The 19,428-nt window shown below is 37.7% G+C and overlaps 2 protein-coding genes across 4 annotated transcripts in view; one reads left to right on the top strand and one right to left on the bottom strand.

The window, feature by feature from the left end:
- LOC5571171 (dynein beta chain, ciliary) overlaps positions 1-6,877 on the top strand; it is a 67,185-nt gene extending 60,308 nt beyond the window's left edge. The window contains exons 24-31 of the mRNA XM_021855847.1: positions 6-503; positions 564-642; positions 696-1,298; positions 1,356-1,672; positions 1,738-3,154; positions 3,237-3,385; positions 6,291-6,423; positions 6,492-6,877. Coding sequence (XP_021711539.1) covers positions 6-503; positions 564-642; positions 696-1,298; positions 1,356-1,672; positions 1,738-3,154; positions 3,237-3,385; positions 6,291-6,423; positions 6,492-6,653 — 3,358 coding nt within the window. The 3' untranslated portion in view covers positions 6,654-6,877. The remainder of the gene's footprint in view (positions 1-5; positions 504-563; positions 643-695; positions 1,299-1,355; positions 1,673-1,737; positions 3,155-3,236; positions 3,386-6,290; positions 6,424-6,491) is intronic.
- A 5,108-nt stretch (positions 6,878-11,985) lies between these two features.
- LOC5571168 (zinc finger protein 2 homolog) overlaps positions 11,986-19,428 on the bottom strand; it is a 51,513-nt gene continuing 44,070 nt past the window's right edge. For 2 of the 3 annotated variants that reach the window (XM_021855021.1, XM_021855020.1), the window contains exon 5: positions 12,633-12,713. In XM_021855021.1, the coding sequence (XP_021710713.1) occupies positions 12,682-12,713 (32 nt within the window). In that variant the 3' untranslated portion in view covers positions 12,633-12,681. Of the gene's footprint in view, positions 12,714-12,853; positions 14,243-19,428 lie in introns of those variants that run through there. The other variant, XM_001653442.2, reaches the window with a different exon arrangement.

The following is a 19,428-nucleotide window of genomic DNA, read 5'->3' as shown; positions in this document are numbered from 1 at the left end:
CCTAGATTTATGCAACAAGCCACGACATTACCGGGAGACATTCTTCTAATAACGGCTTTTATATCATACGTCGGTTGTTTCACAAAACAATTCCGGATGGACTTGCTCAACAAGATGTGGTTGCCATTTTTGCGCGCTCTGGAACCAGGCATCCCAATTACGGACAGCCTTGATCCATTGAGATTACTAACTGATGACACTCAGATTGCGACCTGGCAGAACGAAGGCTTGCCGAGCGATCGTATGTCCATCGAAAACGCTACGATTCTATCTAACTCCGACCGGTGGCCGTTGATGATCGATCCGCAGCTACAGGGTATCAAATGGATCAAGCAAAAGTACGGTGAAGCCCTCAAAGTTATTCGTTTGGGAAGCAAAGGTTATCTTGAGATCTTGGAGAAAGCGTTAGCCAAGGGCAGTACCGTACTGATTGAAAATATTGGCGAAAATGTAGACCCTGTGCTGAATCCTTTGTTAGGAAGAAATCTTATTAAAAAAGGAAGGTGCGATCCTGAATTTGTTGGATGAATATAAAGAGTACTTTAATCAATTTCTAATTGTAGGGCTATCAAAATAGGAGACAAAGAAGTGGAATACAATCACAGTTTTAGATTGATTCTACACACTAAGCTTGCTAATCCGGTAATATAAAAATAATATGTGGTAACATAATCTATTCAGTTTTTATATTACAGCATTATCAACCCGAAATGCAAGCTCAAACGACATTGATCAACTTCACCGTTACCAAAGACGGCCTCGAAGACCAACTTTTAGCCGAAGTCGTCAAAGCCGAGCGTCCTGATCTTGAGGAACTCAAAGCTGACCTTACCAAGCAACAGAATGATTTCAAAATTATGCTCAAGAAGTTAGAAGACGACCTCCTTTCGCGTCTATCCTCAGCTGGTGGCAACATCCTAGGCGACACAGCACTGGTAGAAAACCTGGAAACTACCAAGAAAACGGCTGCGGAAATCGAGGAGAAGGTCACTGAAGCTAAGATAACATCGAAGGAGATTGATGAAGCTCGTGAACATTATCGACCGGCAGCTGCTCGAGCCAGCTTGCTATACTTCATCTTAAATGACTTAAACACCATTAATCCGATTTATCAATTTTCACTGAAAGCCTTCAGTGTAGTCTTCCAAAACGCTATTTCAAGAGCTGAGCCAGCGGACACTGTTGCGTCCAGAGTTAACAACTTAATCGATTGCATATCATTCTCAGTTTTCCAGTATACTACTCGAGGGTTATTCGAGTGCGATAAACTTATCTTCATGTCTCAAATGACATTCCAGGTGAAATGAAATGAATTTTAAGAAAAATGTCTATTGAGGAATTCTTTTTTGCCACAGATATTGATGATCCGCGAGGAAATCACCCCTGCAGAGTTGGATTTCCTTTTGCGTTTTCCCATCAAGCCACACGTGACTTCACCGGTGGATTTCCTCACTAATACCGCGTGGGGTGGAATTTGTAGCTTAGCGTCCAAGGATGAATTCCGTAATCTGGATCGTGACATCGAAACATCATCCAAGCGTTGGAAAAAGCTCATCGAATCGGAATGTCCCGAAAAAGAAAAGTTCCCACAAGAATGGAAAAACAAAACTGCTCTTCAGAGGCTTTGCATGATGCGTGCTCTAAGACCGGATCGAATGACCTACGCAATGACGTAAGTATCGAAGTCGTGTCCAAAAACCGCATCCATAATCATTGACTATTTGCACAACATTCCAGTGACTTTATCGAGGAAAAACTTGGATCCCATTACGTCGAAAACCGCACCATGGAATTTGCGAAATCATTCGAAGAGACTAGTCCTTCTACACCGATATTCTTCATTTTGTCACCGGGTGTAAATCCGCTGAAGGATGTAGAAGCCTTGGGCAAACAGTTGGGCTATTCTGCAGACAATGACAACTTCTATAACGTTTCGCTAGGCCAAGGTCAGGAAGTGGTTGCAGAGGCAGCCATGGATAAAGCAGCAACCTCCGGACACTGGGTTGTGCTGCAAAATATACATCTTGTGAAAAAATGGTTACCTTCGCTAGAGAAAAAGCTTGAATACTACTCGGAAGGATCACACGAGAACTACCGTATATTCATGAGCGCAGAACCTGCTGCAACCCCAGCGGCTCACATTATACCCCAGGGTATCCTGGAGTCATCCATCAAGATCACTAACGAGCCACCTACCGGAATGCAAGCGAATCTCCACAAAGCCTTGGACAATTTCACACAAGAAACGTTGGAAATGTGTGGCAAAGAAGCTGAATTCAAAGTTATCCTCTTTTCTCTTTGCTATTTCCATGCCGTTGTGGCCGAACGGCGCAAATTTGGACCCCAAGGATGGAACAAAACCTATCCCTTCAATGTTGGTGACTTGAATATCTCCGTGTCCGTACTGTACAACTACTTGGAAGCAAACACTAAAGTTCCATGGGAAGATCTCCGTTATCTTTTCGGAGAAATTATGTACGGTGGACACATCACCGACGATTGGGACCGCAGGACGTGTATAACATACTTGGAAGAACTTATGCAACCGGACTTAGTTGACGGCGAACTGTTTCTCGCTCCAGGATTCGCCGCTCCCCCGAATACTGACTATGTTGGCTACCATGCTTACATAGACGATGCAATGCCTCCAGAGTCTCCGTATCTGTATGGACTACATCCGAATGCAGAGATCGGCTTCTTAACCACAACCTCGGAGAACTTGTTCAGGACTGTTTTTGAAATGCAGCCTCGCGATGCCGGCGCAGGGTCTGGAACAACGGTAACCCGCGAAGACAAAGTAAAACAGATACTAGACGAGATTATGGAGAAACTTCCGGAGGAATTCAACATGGCTGAAATCATGGGAAAGGTAGAAGAACGTACCCCCTACGTAGTGGTCGCTTTCCAGGAATGCGAACGAATGAACTACCTAACCGGAGAGATGAAGAGGAGCCTGAAGGAATTGGATCTCGGTATGAAGGGCGAGCTGACGATCACGTCCGACATGGAGGATTTAGAGAATTCATTGTTCTTGGATCAAGTGCCTGTGATCTGGGCTGCCCGCGCTTATCCGTCGCTGCTGGGCTTGACCGGATGGTTCGTCGATTTGTTGCTAAGACTTCGCGAGTTGGAAACCTGGTCGGCTGATTTTGTCGTAAGGCTTGCCTCAAACGCTTGATCACTTTTAGATATGCATCACAACTACCATAGTGCAATAATAATTTCCTCCATTTCAGCTTCCAACGTCTGTTTGGCTGGCAGGATTCTTCAACCCACAGTCCCTGTTGACTGCCATTATGCAGTCAACGGCACGAAAGAACGAACTTCCGCTGGACAAAATGTGTCTGCACTGTGACGTTACTAAGAAGCAAAAAGACGATTTTACGTGAGTAAAACGAGTGGGGCTTTTTGATGAGATATTCGATCGTAATTACATGCAAACGCAAAACCATTCCAAGACATTCAGAAATTTATATTGATTAAAACGAAGTCTTGGTAGTTTCTAAGTTGCATAGGATCAAATAAATTTACAATTTGGGAAAAACTGGAACCAGCAAATCCAGATGAGCTTTGTTTGGACGGAACAATTTTCATTGACACAGAGAAGTTCTGGCACAGAGAACAGACATGGAGGCTCGAACAAAATTTCCTCTGAACCATGTGTAAAGGTTCGAATCAACCATCAGCGCCACCAACGCAGACAGCCCGACATACAAACTCGTTTCGACAACACGATGTCACTAGTGAACGTCAAAATGCATTAGCACACAAAGCAACGCTAGCGACAAATGGCAATTTTTGATATCGACACTAGCGCCAAAGTGTAAAAAGCGGCAAATTTGTAGCGTTCTCAATCTGACGACAGCGCCACGTAACAGGAGCATAACGGCATACTTTGAAATGACCAGTACAAGCTTTACACACGCTGACGAGAAAAGATGAACGTCTGTTCTCTGTGGTTCTGGTAAATTTAATATTGCAGAACGTTCAAAGCCTTGAAATATACTGTTTGAAGAACTACGTAAATAACGTGAGTCATTACAAATAATCTATATTTTATTGTAAACATTCACTCAACTATAAGAAAAAGATTAAAAAAAACTATAAAAAAATATGTTTTTTTTTTTGACACAAATGAGTACATTGAAGTAGTAAAAAAAAAATGACCTATGTTGTTTATGTAGTCCTTCAAAGTATGTATTCCAAGACGTTCAATCCACCAATGATATAAATGAAAGTATGATATAGGGGAGATTCCTGTACGGTCGGACAGTTGCTATGCTAGGATGTTAGACGCTTATCAGAAACCGAGAGGACTATATTGTTTATGTAGTCCTTCAAACTATGTATTCCAAGACGTTCAATCCGTCCAATGATATATATGAAAGTATGATATAGGGGAGATTCCTGTACGGTCGAACAGTTGCTATGCCAGGATATTAGACGCTTATCAGAAACCGAGAGGACTTAAAAGCATTAACACCATAATAAGTTACCCATTGTGTAGTTATTAGCGCAGACAGACGTTTGAGCAGGAACAAATTTATTCAAAATTCCTGTGTAAATTCTACCGTGGTGTCACCTAGGGAGCAAATTGCTGCAGTACAGTGACAGTTCATAAAAGCACGTGGCTTCATCTTCTCGCTTACCACCCAGTCTACCACCCACTGAACAAAAATATCAAAACAATCACTTTGAAAATGATTAACACAATTGTGATATTTTCACGACAATTTATTTTACATGAGTTACGATCATTCAAGGGTGTTATACTAGCATGAATCTGTGAGTAAATTAAATGCCAACTTGTGGTAAAAATAACAATGGATTTAATTAACTTTTACATGAGAAATTAGATCCACAAGGGAACATCACCCACCCAGCGCGAAAAACAGGTGCATAGTTTTTAGCGTTGAGCATGTCGACTGTGGGAGCGGTTGTATGTCATGCTGTCAACGAAATGTGATCGGGGTGGTGGCGGGACGCATACGCCACTAACGCCAGCTGTTAGCTTATTGCCACTTGGCGATTTGTGGCGGCCATGTTTTTACACAAGTGGCTGAGTCTAACTTGAACGTCTGTCTGCGTTATTAGCTTACACAAAATATGTGTTCACATATTGGGAAATAAGAGACAGGTCCTCTATGACTATCACTTGAATGAATTGGCTTGATTTCAAACCCCAGAAAAAATGTATTGACACATATAGAGTTGTTCAGTAACCCAATCAGCACGGTAAATAAATTACCTTATTACGCGTGGTAAACATGGATAAATTATAAGTAAGTTTATGAAAAGAACTACGTGCAAAGGTGGGAATCGAACCCACGATGCTTGTATGCTAGACGAGTGCTTTGCCCACTGAACTACCGAGACTAAGTTATTGGGTGATCAAGTGGCTAGATAGCTTAGTTGGCGATTCGTCTAGCATACATGAGTTGTGGGTTCCAATACCACCTGAGCACTTGTTTGTTTTTGTATAATTTCACTCATAATTTATCCGCAGATTTGCTCCCTAGGTGACACCACGGTAGAATTTACACAGGAATTTTGAATAAATTTGTTCCTGCTTAAACGTCTGTCTGCGATTTATCCATATTTACCACGCGTGATGAGTTAATTAGTACCAAATAGAGAAAATAATAAGAAATATAATTAACGCCGTTCAATTGATATAGGGCATAGAAAATACACATTATATTTGGCTTACATTTTTATCTGCTAGAAAACGCATTAAAATGTATACATATTTACACACAATGTGAGATAATTTCAGAAATTGAACATTTGTATTTGAAGGTTTAATATATAATTTATATTTTATTCACTTCTTTAATTCAACCAATAACAAAATTAACGCCAAAAATGTAATACTTTTTCAATAATAAATTTAATGTAAAAAGTGTCCGAGTGTACTGGACACTCCCCTATAACTAAAAGTTAAAATATTGAATTGTCGAAAAATTTTCAGTGATACTGGGCAAAATAAGGATTGATTTACATAGACATCTTTTTTATTAATATGAAGAAATCTTCATAAGAATCATTTTACTGCATGATGTCTAAAACGATAAGGAGACATCTCTGCCAAAAAATATGAATATTTTTTTACTAAAAAGTCCATCATTCGGGCTAATGTAACATTTGAGCTTGTATCATTCGGACTAGTGGCGTAGAATCGTCGTAAATGCTAACCTGGTAGTCAGTCAGTTGTACGAGAAATTTCATATTGGGTGCATCCGCTCATCAATTCATTTCAATAATCGTTCAATTACTATTTCTGTAATCAGAGCTGGTCCCAGAGAAGGAGCGTATGTACACGGAATATTTATGGAAGGAGCTCGCTGGGACGTTCAACAGGGTATCATAATGGAATCCAAGCTCAAGGAGCTATACCCACAAATGCCAGTAATCAATATTCGGGTACGATAGTGTCTCGTTCTGGACATGTGCAGATATTATGATAAACTTAACAATCTGACCCTTTTCAGGCCCTCACTCAAGACAAGCAAGATCTGCGTAACATGTACGAGTGCCCTGTGTATAAGACGAGAACCAGAGGACCCACCTATATTTGGACTTTTAACCTGAAAACCAAAGACAAACCGGCGAAATGGACCCTTGCCGGCGTAGCACTGTTACTCCAAGTTTAGATTGAAAATAGCAAACTGTGTAACCCTACTGATATTTATATTCTATTGTGTTATATTTGAGATTTTTGATTGCACCAAGTTTGTATTTGCATTGTTAACTAAACATAAGAATTTATAATCGTTTAGTTTATACTGAAGTTAGTCTATAACAGTTGTAGATTTCTTGTAATATCATCATAATCGCATAATAAAATCAATTGCACCCATTCAACACTGCAACGAAACAACCATGTTGATCATTGAGGAAAGAAACTCAGAAACAAGGAAGCTACAGTCTAATCAGCTTGATTTTCTCCATCAGTAAACTTTTTGAAAAGGTTCTTTTTGAACAGAATGATGGTCCACATCTGAGACATCCACATCAGACGGATTTCACGCCAACTCGACACGCGATTGGCAGCACCCCTTCAGAATTCAATGAAACGGTTCATTGGCAAATTAGTACATTTTGCTCTCTTGCAATTCAGCTTAGATAAACCACGAAATGTTTTGTTTAAATTTTGCAATTTTTAGGAAAATATATAAAAATTTTATACCAGAAAGATTTAAAAAACTTTTAGGTGGATTAATTCAAATTTTCTATGGCCAATTAGACAAATCTAAACCAGGAATGAAAAAAGTTAAAAGAAAATATAATTTGCGAATTTAAAAACTTATTCAATTTCTCGTAAGCAGTATGCCTATCTATATAAATAAAAATGGAGTGGTGTTTGTATGTCACGAAATGGCTTGAGAACGGGGCAACCGATTTGCACAATTCTCATACTGTTGTCTTCTTTAAGGGTTCCGACGTGTTCGTGTGAAGAAAAAGTTTAGGAATGTTTTCGGAAAATTCGGTTACACGGGAGCGAATTAATATGTCATTTTGTATGGGATGTTTCATGGCATTTTTCAATAGCCTACTTGATGGCAAGACGAAGTTTACCGGGACCACTAGTAAATGATAAAAATACTTGATCCACTTACCCCACCCCATTAAAAAGTAGGGGTAAGTGTATCATGTCCAATACATCTGGGGCCTTCCTTAGCCGAGTGGTTAGAGTCCACGGCTACAAAGCAAAGCCATGCTGAAGGTGTCTGGGTTCAATTCCCGGTCGGTCCAGGATCTTTTCGTAATGGAAATTTCCTTGACTTCCCTGGGCATAGTGTATAATCGTACCTGCCACACGATATACGAATGCGAAAATGGCAACTTTGGCAAAGAAAGCTCTCAGTTAATAACTGTGGAAGTGCTCATAAGAACACTAAGCTGAGAAGCAGGCAATGTCCCAGTGAGGACGTTAATGCCAAGAAGAAGAAGACATCTGTATTTACTGATAAAAATCACATATTTTCATTGTGATTCATTGAATTAGAACTGAAATGCTCACCATGTGTTGAAAAAGCTTATAGTATTCGATTTCAGATTTTTGATTGATAGAAAACAATTTTCATTTTTTTTTTTGCAGCTAACAAGTTTGCTTGTGTTAGTGTACGTGTAGTGCCGATTTTGCAATAGTATCAGTGCGCACGTAAGAACATAACCTCAAACGAAACAATGTTGCGAAAACATTCAACATACTCAAGTATTAATATTCAATATGGACAAATGATCCACTTACCTCACTGATACACTTCTCCCACTGTACCTTATAACGACAATTGTAAGTTAAATACCTTTCTTTCTATACACTCACACGGTGGTTGTTGAGTAACTCAGGTCGTTAACGTACATTTCAGGTAGATAACAATACAAACATATTCATTATTTCCTATTCATCTGGCGTGTAACGCAGGTACGTTTAGTAAGTTTTATTTTCACAAAACTTTTTCTAGAAAAGATTTTAATGGGGTATGGATAAGGTTGTTACTTTTCAATGTTTGCAATACTGTTGTGATATCTTTCAAACCATAAAAAATCCGTCGGAATGTTAGACGAAGTTGATTTTCTCATAGGCAGAGGCGACGTCCATTGATTGCCTTCATTTAAAAAACATAATCACTGTATAATTCCGTTTTTTAACTATTCTCAATAAAAATACAATCTATTTTCTGATCAAACTCATTTATCATTTAAAAACACGATTATTATTGACAGTTTAGAAAAAAATCTTTGAAAAAAAAAATCAGTTTTGGACTTGAAAAATTCGTTGTTAGAAAAACTTTTTTCTCTTAAATATGCCCAATTTGCAATGTATGGACGACTTTTAGTAAACTTAATTGCGAAACTTTTTGCCTAAGAACGATCTTTTGGCCGTTTTTTTTTTAATCTACTTTAAAGTTTTGAATCATTTTTTTTTTCAGGTTAGAAAATGTTTTTTTATTTTTTCAATATTTTTCTCTAAAACTTCAGGAAATTTCACGACAGTCATCCATACAACACTTTTTTGTAGGTCTTACCGTTTTCGAGCTATACGGGTTCATAAAAAAGTAAAAACAAAAACTTTGACCCTTTCCAATTGTTAGTCTAGATCAGTTTTGAAAAAAAAACAAGTATGTAAAGTATCTTAGATTCACATAGTCTTCAGACCCAGAAAGTTTCATTGAATTCTGAAGGGGTGCTGCCAATCCCTTTGTCGAGTTGGCGTGAAATCCGTCATCAACGAAAATTCATTTTTTGCTAATGAACAGTTCGAATTCCGACATGGACGTTCGACCACTCATTAACTTTTACGTGAAACAAAATTGATTCTTTCAAACAAATCTGAAGACTATTCTACTGGTCAAGCTCTTCTAGACATAGAAAAGGCATTCGGCAGAATTGGCATGAAGGCTTGATTGTAAAATTGAAAAACTTTAATTTTCAAACATACATTGTTAGAATAATTCAAAGTTATCTGTCAAATCGTACACTTCAGGTTAATTATCAGAACTCAAGTCTGAAAGACTTCCTGTAAGAACTGTTCTTCAAGGCAGCATTTTGGGACCAGTATTAAAGAAAAAAAATTACACCGTCTTCAGCACACAGGCTGTACAGACTGAACGATACTAACATTAGGCAACGGACAACACGAAACACCCAGTAGCCCAGCGATGAATTTTTCGTTTGACGTAAAGTTTTCACCGACTGGAGCGGGAATCGAACTCACACCCCGTGGCACAAAACGCCTAGACGACTGACGCCGCTAACCGCAAGCCCAATATTATACTATATTTTCACATCTGACTTACCTGAGTTACCTCAGGGATGTAAAAAATCTTTGTTTGCAAATGACACAGGCCTCCCCGGCAAAGGACGAAGCCTGCGTGTCATCTGTAGTAGATTGCAAAAAAGTTTGGACATTTTTTCTTCACACTTGCAAAAATGAAAGATTTCTCCTAATGCTTCCAAAACTCAACTAATAATATTCCAACATAAGCCAAAAGCTCTTTATTTGAAACCTTCAAGAAGACATATTGTCACGATAAGAGGGGTTTCAATAAATGGTCAGATGAAGTTAAGTATCTAGGGCTCATGCTAGATACAAATTTAACTTTCAAAAATCACATTAAGGGCATTCAAGCCAAATGTAACAAATATAAGAAATGTCTGTATACACTTATTAATAGAAAATCAAAACTTTGTTTTAAGAACAAGCTTTTAATATTCAAACAAATTTTCAGGCCAGCCATGTTGTATGCTGTACCAATATGGAATAGCTATTGTAATATCAGGAAGAAAGCTCTGCAGAGGATTCAAATTAAAATTTTGAAAATGATTCTGAAGCTTTCTCCCTTATATAGTACCAATGAGTTACATAGAATATCCAATGTTGAAGCATTGGAACAAATGTCAAATAAAATAATTAAAAATTTTAGGCAAAAAACGTTGCAATCTTCTATTACCACGATTAATGCGTTATATGTTTAGGTTAAGACAGGTTAAGTAAATTGAAAGTGTTTTTTGTCTTATAAGCAGGTGAAATCGACTCACCTGTTTGTGACTCAATTCTAACTGCTACGGCAAATGAAATGTAATATGTTTTCAATTACCATTTTAATAAAAGCTTAAATTTGTTTTACCAAACTAGAATGATAAAATAGATAAAATAGATAGAACACCTAGAAATAAGACATGATGTAATATTTGGAATGATAGGATACCGGTGCCATTATTGGACTACCTAAGCTATAAAAAAAATCATTACATAATAACGAAAAGCCTTAACAAAGATCTTTTGGCATCAACAGAAAGATTTCAACCTCTACTATATACAAAGAGTGGTGGAATTAATTTTTGAGCATAAAATCGCTTGAGCCACTATTGGTACACGTGTTCCAGTAGTGGCGCTAGTCCTCCAGTAGTGCCGGGATCACTGTTATACAAAATTATGTGAATTCCTCTCTATTATAATGCATTTTAATAACTTTTGTAGCAACTATTGAAGCAGTTTGATTTGAACAATTCGATAAGCGGTAAATGACGTCCTTACGTTAAATAGTTGTGCTTATTCTGCGCGGCGTGTTAGGTGAGACGAGTCGAATGAGGTGACAATTGTCGACTTGGTCCCATTTGATTAACATTAGTCGTCTCACGTCACTCGCGGTGAGAGCGAGTCGTCTCGACTCACACGCCGCGCAGAATAAGCACAAGTAAGAAGAGGGATCAAGTCTCCCCAAACTCAAAAATCTTTTTCAATGGAAAATTTTGGCCAATCTCATATTTAAAAATTGTTTTCTAAAGAGATTACCTCGGGCGATAAGTATTAATTTGCTCAAGTATCCGTTACCGACACCAAAGATTTGGGATTAATCTCTGACTCTTGATAAGATTGACGCATCATTCAACAGTCGAGAGATGTCTTGCTGAGGAATGGGAAGGGATGATTAATTGAACACCTAATTAAGAAAGATACGACCTTTCATAGGTGTTACGGGGTATTGTGGAATATTAACGGGCCTGGTACGATTATAGGATACGTTCGGTAGACGTTCTGGCAACTATGTGGATGCTTTCTAATGCATTAGTTACAGATTGGAACAAATTGACCAAATGAAGCAATTCGTCACTCGATACTCCATAAAAAGAACCATTTCGGCAGCATTGTTCTTTTCGTCATGGATGGTTTCCCTAAACTTATCGATTTCAAAATGTGCATCAACATGTTTAGCATATATCACATGTTGTTGCCAAAAAACAAAACTGACGAAAATACGTAAGTTACCTTGTTCAGGTTTCAATTTACCTGAACTACTGCAGCAAATAGAATGTAACATGTTGTTAACAAAGTATTAATAACAGTATAATTTAGTTTTGTCAAAATTTAAAATTTAATTAGAAGGATAGTGTTATCTATCACAAAACACCTAGATATAAAAAAGATATACAAGTTTTATTCTAATAAAACTAATAAGGGAATAAAATGCGTAGGTATGCGTTTAAAAGTTTTATTGAGAAGCGTATTGTAATTATGTTTCCATTTCAGTTTGCCCTACATCGTCTTCGGCGTTGGTTTCGATGTTAGTCTCTAAATTATTATCTGGTGAGGGTTCATCCATAGGAGCCGTCGCTTCATCATTCGGTACTGCCTCCGTTGTCTCAGCATCTTTCTTCGCCGCTTTACGTCCTCGTCGTGTTAGTTTCTTATGTATGTTGGCGTGGCTGACCATGTGCTCCCTCCTAGAGAATTGACGTCCGCAAGTTTCGCAGGCAAACTTCTTCTCCCCCTTGTGTGTTGCTTTATGACCATAATAGGTCGATGCGGCCATGAATCTCATCTTGCAGATATCGCACTCGTATGGCCGTTTCCCGGTGTGGGTGTTTTCGTGATCTCTGAAGTCTCGTAGTCGTGCAATTCGAACACCACAGTAGCCACACTGGAACTGCTTCCGGTGGCCCTGCATATGGGAATAGTAGCTGTTCGAATTGGCCAAATGTTTATTGCATTGAATGCAGAAAAAGTCTTTTTTCGGTTTTTTGTTGGCATTTTCCAACGGTGCGTTAAAGTCTAATGTTACGTCCGGATCCAAAGTGGAAAGCTCTTCGTAATTGAAGGCCGCCGAGCTGGGATGAACGGACTTCGTGTGTAAGTCTAAATCGTATGCGGTGATAAACTGCTTCTCACAAATTTTACACGATACCGATTCTAGTTCCGTGTGATTCTGAAAATGAAAAAGATGAAAAACTACGTTTATATGTTTGACCTTAAATTCATCGTCTTCTTAACAGACATGAGATGAAACCATCAAGGTTTCGATACCACTTCCCCTCGATTTAGAACCAAATAAATCATATTAGGTACCTTCATATGCTTGTTGAGTCGCTTCTGCGAAAGGAATGTTTCCTTGCAAATTTCGCATGCAAGTGGTTCGGCCACGACGTGGAAACTTTTCTCGTGGATCAATCTGGATTTGTAGGTAGTAAACCGGGCATCACAGGTTCGACATTTCAACGGTTTGAGGTGCATAAGAAAATGCTTATTCAACGATGGCAACGATCGTATGACAACTTTCTCCGTGACGCAACGATCGCATTCATAGGGAAGCATATCCATGTGATCTGTTAGATGGTAATCGTACTGTTCACTTGTCTCATGTTCTCGATTACAGATGAAACACTTATGCTTGGCTTCGGAAAGAATTCGCAGTGTTTCGTACAAGTTCATTTTTTCCTCCGGAGAGTGGTCCGATTCTTGTTCGGAGTCTTCGTCAGATTGAGGCACATTTGTTTCCTCTTTAACAATCTCCATGTCCAATTCCATTTCATTTTGCAAGAGATCAGTATCATCTTCAGTGGGTTCACTTTTGATATTATGCTCAGGAATCGTTACCATTTGAATGTCGTTTCTGGATTTTTGTCTTTTGTTCCTCTTGCCTACATCATTGCTTTCCTCTGGCTCGCTGACTTTAGATTTCAGTTCGTATTTTTTCAGAAGAGCTTCAAATTGCGACCAACGACATAGCTTTAAATCTCTTCCGAGGACACGGCGAACAACTGCATCCGATAGCCTTACTTCCTTATTGAATACATTAATTTTCATATCCTCGTATATCTTAATACTGTTCACTATCTCAATGGCACTGTCTCGATCTGAATCCTTTACGGTGTAAAAATGTATTATTTGCTTCTTTTTGTAAAAATGCCATCCGGAAAATTCTGTTTTCTCCAGCACCCGTCCATAGAAGCTCTCGAAATCAATATTCAGTTCTTCGGGAGGGCCGCTAGGTTTCTTAATCGGTTCATACTCAGCCATAGCGGTACCAAATAGCGTAGGCACAGCATCCGGCTTTAGCTTAGCCGGTTTACTTAGCTTCTCAAAATCATCCTTGCGGAAGTGATTCATGCAAATGCAGGAGGTCTTCTTCGGCTGCCATCCGTCCGGTCTAGCCACAGCTGCCACCCACTGTTCGCGGATCGACGGATCATCGGGAAATTTAAAGGTGCTTGTTGCATGTCGTCCCAATCGCAGTCTGCTTTCGTAATTGGATCCACATTCAGCCACACTGCACTTACGACCCATTTTTATTAAAATACACGATTTTATTCACAGGAAACTGATATTGACTCTAAAATACGAACGCTACCACCGGCTTGGAATTTGTTTTTGTTTGGAAGCAGTTGCTCACCGATGGAAGCATAAATGACTAATATCACATATCAGGCACCTATCTACAGCTTAAACTGTTTTAGAATTTTTTACAATCTAAGATATCTATTGAATGTATGGTTGGGAAGAAAGATTTATTTTTTTTAATTCCATAATATAAAACGGGATAAATCAATTATAAATCAAGAATATTTTTAAATTGCAATGATGGATATCGCAGTAAAAGTTTATTCACAAATTTCATAACGCTGAAAATCGCCATTTTAGACACCCACCTACCCCCTCGTAACGCTTTTTTGTATGAATGTTCTACAAATTGTGTATCACCTGTAACAACTTGAGGACACCCACCCACCCCCTTCAGCGTTATGAAATTTGTGAATGGGCCTTAAATGGAGAGCATGGTGTAGTGGTAAGAACAAGAATCTCTCACGCCGAAGACCTGGAACGACTTTTTGACGAATTCAAGATTAAAAAATTCGGTTCAATATTGTAAAGCAGATATTGGAATGACCTTAAAGTCTCATTCGAGTAATCAAAATTTGATTTAATTGTTTAACTATTTAATAGTCTTCTTACTAGTCTAATAATGAAACTATTGATAAACAATCAAATCACTAATGACTTACAGTAATTTCTCGATAACCGGGTATCACACTTTTTAATTTGTACCCCGCTAATTTGCACATCGTTCAGATTAAAAATGGTTCAAACGTCATTCAGCTCATAGAACGGAGTAAAGTGAAATGGAACGCTATGGAACAGAACACAGAATCAAAACAAAACAGCCAAAGGGGTAACCAGAAATACGATTTCTTGTTGTTTGTAGAGCGACTAGAAGTTCAAATTAAAAATGAATCCGATGGTTTGTGCCAGATTAATCTATATTATTTCAGCATTGTATGAACGAATCAACTTGATTTAAATAGAATTAACTGATAATTATGGGTGAAGAGACGTATAATAAAAAACATGTTTATTGTTCAACGTATAAAGCCGACAAGCTACAGTTCGTCTCATTTATTTTTACTTCAGCTTAGTTGTAATATTCTTCTTTACATATTGAGAGCTACAGTATACAGCATGGTGTGTAAGGGTGACATACACCACAGTTTGCATGAGGTACTGTTCAAATTAGCGGGGGTGTACGATATATCATGGGGTGATATAGCAAAGCGTGATATAATAAAAATGTTTATTTTCTGCCATTTAATTTTCATCAAAATTTGAGCTTTATGTTGTAGAAATAGAGCGAATAAAATTTGAATCACGTGAGAGGTGGATCAAACAGATATATGTTGGTAGTTTGGGGTTATTGTTCAATGAAAATTTATAAATGTCATACAATTGTTTTGGCGTGATAAAATCCTGCTAAAACAGTGCTAAAATCGAGAGTGATAAAATGAAGCGATATTAACCGGCACTTCAATTTTTGCCGCAATACAAATATTTAAACCTCGATTTCTTTTTTGTTCCTCGATATTTTTGGACTATTTATTTTACAAGTTCTATAAAACTCTTCTATTTTTGGAATCTGTGTCGATATTGATCATTGGTCAACTGGATCCTGAGATATTCCGAAATTTCTTGGGTGACCGACGCGTAGCTATAACCCACGTAAATATCTCAGGCTAAAGAATTTTTATCGTATGCGGATATTCACTCTTCGGAACAATACATTAATGAGAGCATGTTGTGAAAAAATGGAGCAATTTGGTGCATACGTCTTTGAGTAATCAGCATTCATGTGTTTGGTACCACACTGGCCAAATAAAGATGTTAAAAACTAAAAAAAATCATAATATCAATTTTCATATATCTCCTAGAAAACTAAACCGATTTGTATTTTTTTTTTTCTCAAAGTAGCTAAAGTAGCTCCTTATTACTCAGCTTTGTATAGCCCCCATTTTATTTTTTGATAAATTGACGTAAAACAAAATGGCCGCTAAAGACATTTTATATGGATAATGTCGGTCCCCCAAGGAACATCAGAATATCTTTAAGGTGAAGATGAATCGAAGCCAAAGTTTAAATTTTCAAGAGCACGGATCTGGAGAACCAAACATCCGTTAAAGCTGAAAACTTAATCGATTGGTTACTAACTGGTGGTGACCAATCGATAAGGTTTTCAGCTCAAACGGATGTTTGGTTCTCCAGATCCGTGCTCTTGAAAAAATTTTCTTTTTTCAACTTTGGCTTCGATTCATCTTCACCTTCAAACCAGATCACCAATGACAGTATCGACATGGAATCTTAAACTAAAAGAGTTTTTTTGAGAACTTGGTGCAAAAACATTGAAAAACAAAAAAGTTATCAAGGTTTGAATATTTTTATTGCGGTAAAAAATGAAGCTGCCGGTAGAGGGGTTAAAACGAGCAGTGATAAAATCGAAAAATTACTGTACAACCAAAAACTTGTTTTACGATTTTGATTTGGGAAGGGGTAACGTTTATAGTGAATACTTCCTTCAGAGGAGAAGTAAAGCTGTTGGTCCCGAGCAAAGTACCCCAATACACAGGTACCGAATCCCCGCACATGTTCATGTACCGTTTTGATTCATATTACGGACACTTAAGGCCTCAATGAAGTTTAACTCATCAGAAAGCATATGAAATAAATTATTATGTATGATTCCTCGACGTTATCGAGCCTTTAAACCACTTAACTTTCGAATGCTGGGTGGAAAGTTTGATTTTGCAACTTGAATAAATTTAAGTAAAAAAATATATGTGAGGACTTTTCGTGATTCTTATTTTGGACGCTTCCTCACTTTTGCCTCATATTCCGGACACTTTGATTCGAATTCCGGACAGCTTATGAAAATAATAAATAGAAAAATCGAATCATCAATTGAAATCATCAAACCACTAAAGAGACGTCTAAGGTAGTTGGGCATTCTAAATTTGCCTAGATACCTATGAAAAATGGTTATTGAAACGAGCTTCGAAAGTGAGAACTTTTGAACGGCTAAAATTGAAACATTTCGTGTGAAATGTTTCCCATACAAAGTAGGTAGAGTGTTCGGAATTTGAAGCTGTCCGTAATATGAATCAAAACGGTATTCCTGAGAAACAAAAAAGCAAAAACCACACGTTTGATCCGTGTGTTAAGAATTATGGATCGTTTCATGAACGTCAATATCGATTTGTTATGGTCTTACAAACTTCGTGTGTATTACACATTAAATTCATTTGTTTTGCTTTATGGATAGATTCATCAATCGACAACAAGGATTCCATAATTTTTCCTCATAAGTTCCTAATGCTTTCCCTTTCAGATTCGAATGCGTCAACCTATGGGGTGCATAGATCATCACACAACACGGATTCAGTGTGTTATACTTATAGTTATCTTGTGTCATGATCATCATGATCAAGTTGGTGGATTCATTGATTGCGCAATTAGTTTGTTATGATGAAATCGACAACAAAGATTTCCGTGTTCAAAATTTCTAAATCGTCTGTAATCAACCCATAGTGAACTAAATTGCGGTTGGACCTCGAGTCGAACGACAGTCACCATCATGCTTCCAATGCGAAGAAGCAAATTCTGAAGCTGAAAGTGTTAGAGGAAAATTTGAGGATTCGATTTTTCTTTCATCTGTGAAAATGTCCGAAATGAGAGGAGTTCATTCTACCTTTCTATAAAAAATGCATTTTTTTCCAGCATTGAATGTAATGAATGGTTTAGTAGAAACATCGGATTCCGCTATCGGATTTTCCTAGTTTTCAGCTTTAAATAAAATGGAATACGCTAATCCCGGGGGGGGGGGGGGGGGGGGGGGGGCAGATAGCCGTAGCGGTAAAGCTCATAAGAACAGAACACTAAGCTGAGAAGCAGGCTCTGTCCCAGTGTGGACGTAAAGCCAGAAAAAAAGCTAATCCCGGGCTTCCCAAATTATGGAATTGCGGTGCTTCGCTTGTTGCTGGCGTACTTGTTTGTGAAAAAAAAATATAAATAAAAAAGTGAGCTTGCGTCAAGCAGATGTGCTATACTGTAAAATGTTCAAAATATAATATTTATTATTATAAAAATCTTATTCACTATTCTGTACCTACAATAATGTCGAATACTATTTTCTTTCAGTCTCATATTCCAGCATAAGAAGTCAAACAAATAATGTTGTGAATAAATTGAACTGAGCTAGTTTCAAAGGCCTCGATTCAAGGAATTATTACCATTTGCAGAATCTAAAGTTTTTTTTATCGTTGTTTGAATTAAGTTGCAATTGATCGTCAATACCTCGAAATTAAGTGGCATATTTCTGTGAAATATTTCAGCAATAGCGCTGCCTTTCCTGTACGTTAAACATAATGTCGGAAGTAGTGCGCTGTATAGAGTATCTGATAATCTATACAGCGCACTACTTCCGACATTATGTTCAACGTACAGGAGAGACAGCGCTAGTAAAAAAGCGGAAGACGCTATTCGGTTTAGTGCTAGAGGGATTATATGTTTATAATTTGTCTGTCTTTATAAAACTCTGAACATTATTCATGACTATTTTCTAATTCTGCATTTTCAAAAACTAATAGTTAAAACCATAGTAATTAATGGACAGCTCTTCAGCTTGAAATCCAAAGATGACCGTCTCGTAGGGTAACCAATATATTTTGGACCTCTATATATTTTGACCGTCTGGGTTATTTTTCAACAAATTTGTCAGTTTAAATCAAAAGACCAACTCAGTTTGCATGTTATTTGGATATCTAGGACTGTTGTACCCTTGCATCAAGCGTTTGCTCATGGAAAATATTTTTATTATGACTAAAATTAAATAAATTCAGTCGGTTCATCCACACAACCGGTACAACACGTAACACACAAAATTGAAGACATCAGAAATTTTACGAATGTAAACAAAAACTTTTTTTTTAATTTCTAGGCTAAAAGGATAAATTTCCTACAATTTTCCATTGTTCAATTGGACTATGCGTAAGCATAATAAACAAACAATATCTTAGGCTTTGTCTCGAATCGAATGTAAAGGTCCAAAATATATACTTTGGGTGTCCAAAAACATGAAAAACAGTGCTTCACAATTCCGTTATTTTAGACTTACTTTGGACTATACATTACCATGCAAATATTTTTATCTCAATTCATTAAATTGGTTATGCTCTGCGATAAATTATATGGGACGAAAACCTTAAGGGCTCAAAAATACGACCGCTAACCCCACACCTATTTTGAATGGTACTGCCATATTAATAGTGCATTATCTTAGTTAATATTCTTATTTTAAAATGGATCTTTTAAAATTTTGTTAG

This window comes from Aedes aegypti, chromosome 3 (genome assembly GCF_002204515.2).
Source record: "Aedes aegypti strain LVP_AGWG chromosome 3, AaegL5.0 Primary Assembly, whole genome shotgun sequence".
NCBI lineage: Eukaryota > Metazoa > Arthropoda > Insecta > Diptera > Culicidae > Aedes > Aedes aegypti.
Note: the sequence above shows the minus strand (reverse complement) of the source record. Positions and strands in the feature narration are given on the sequence as shown.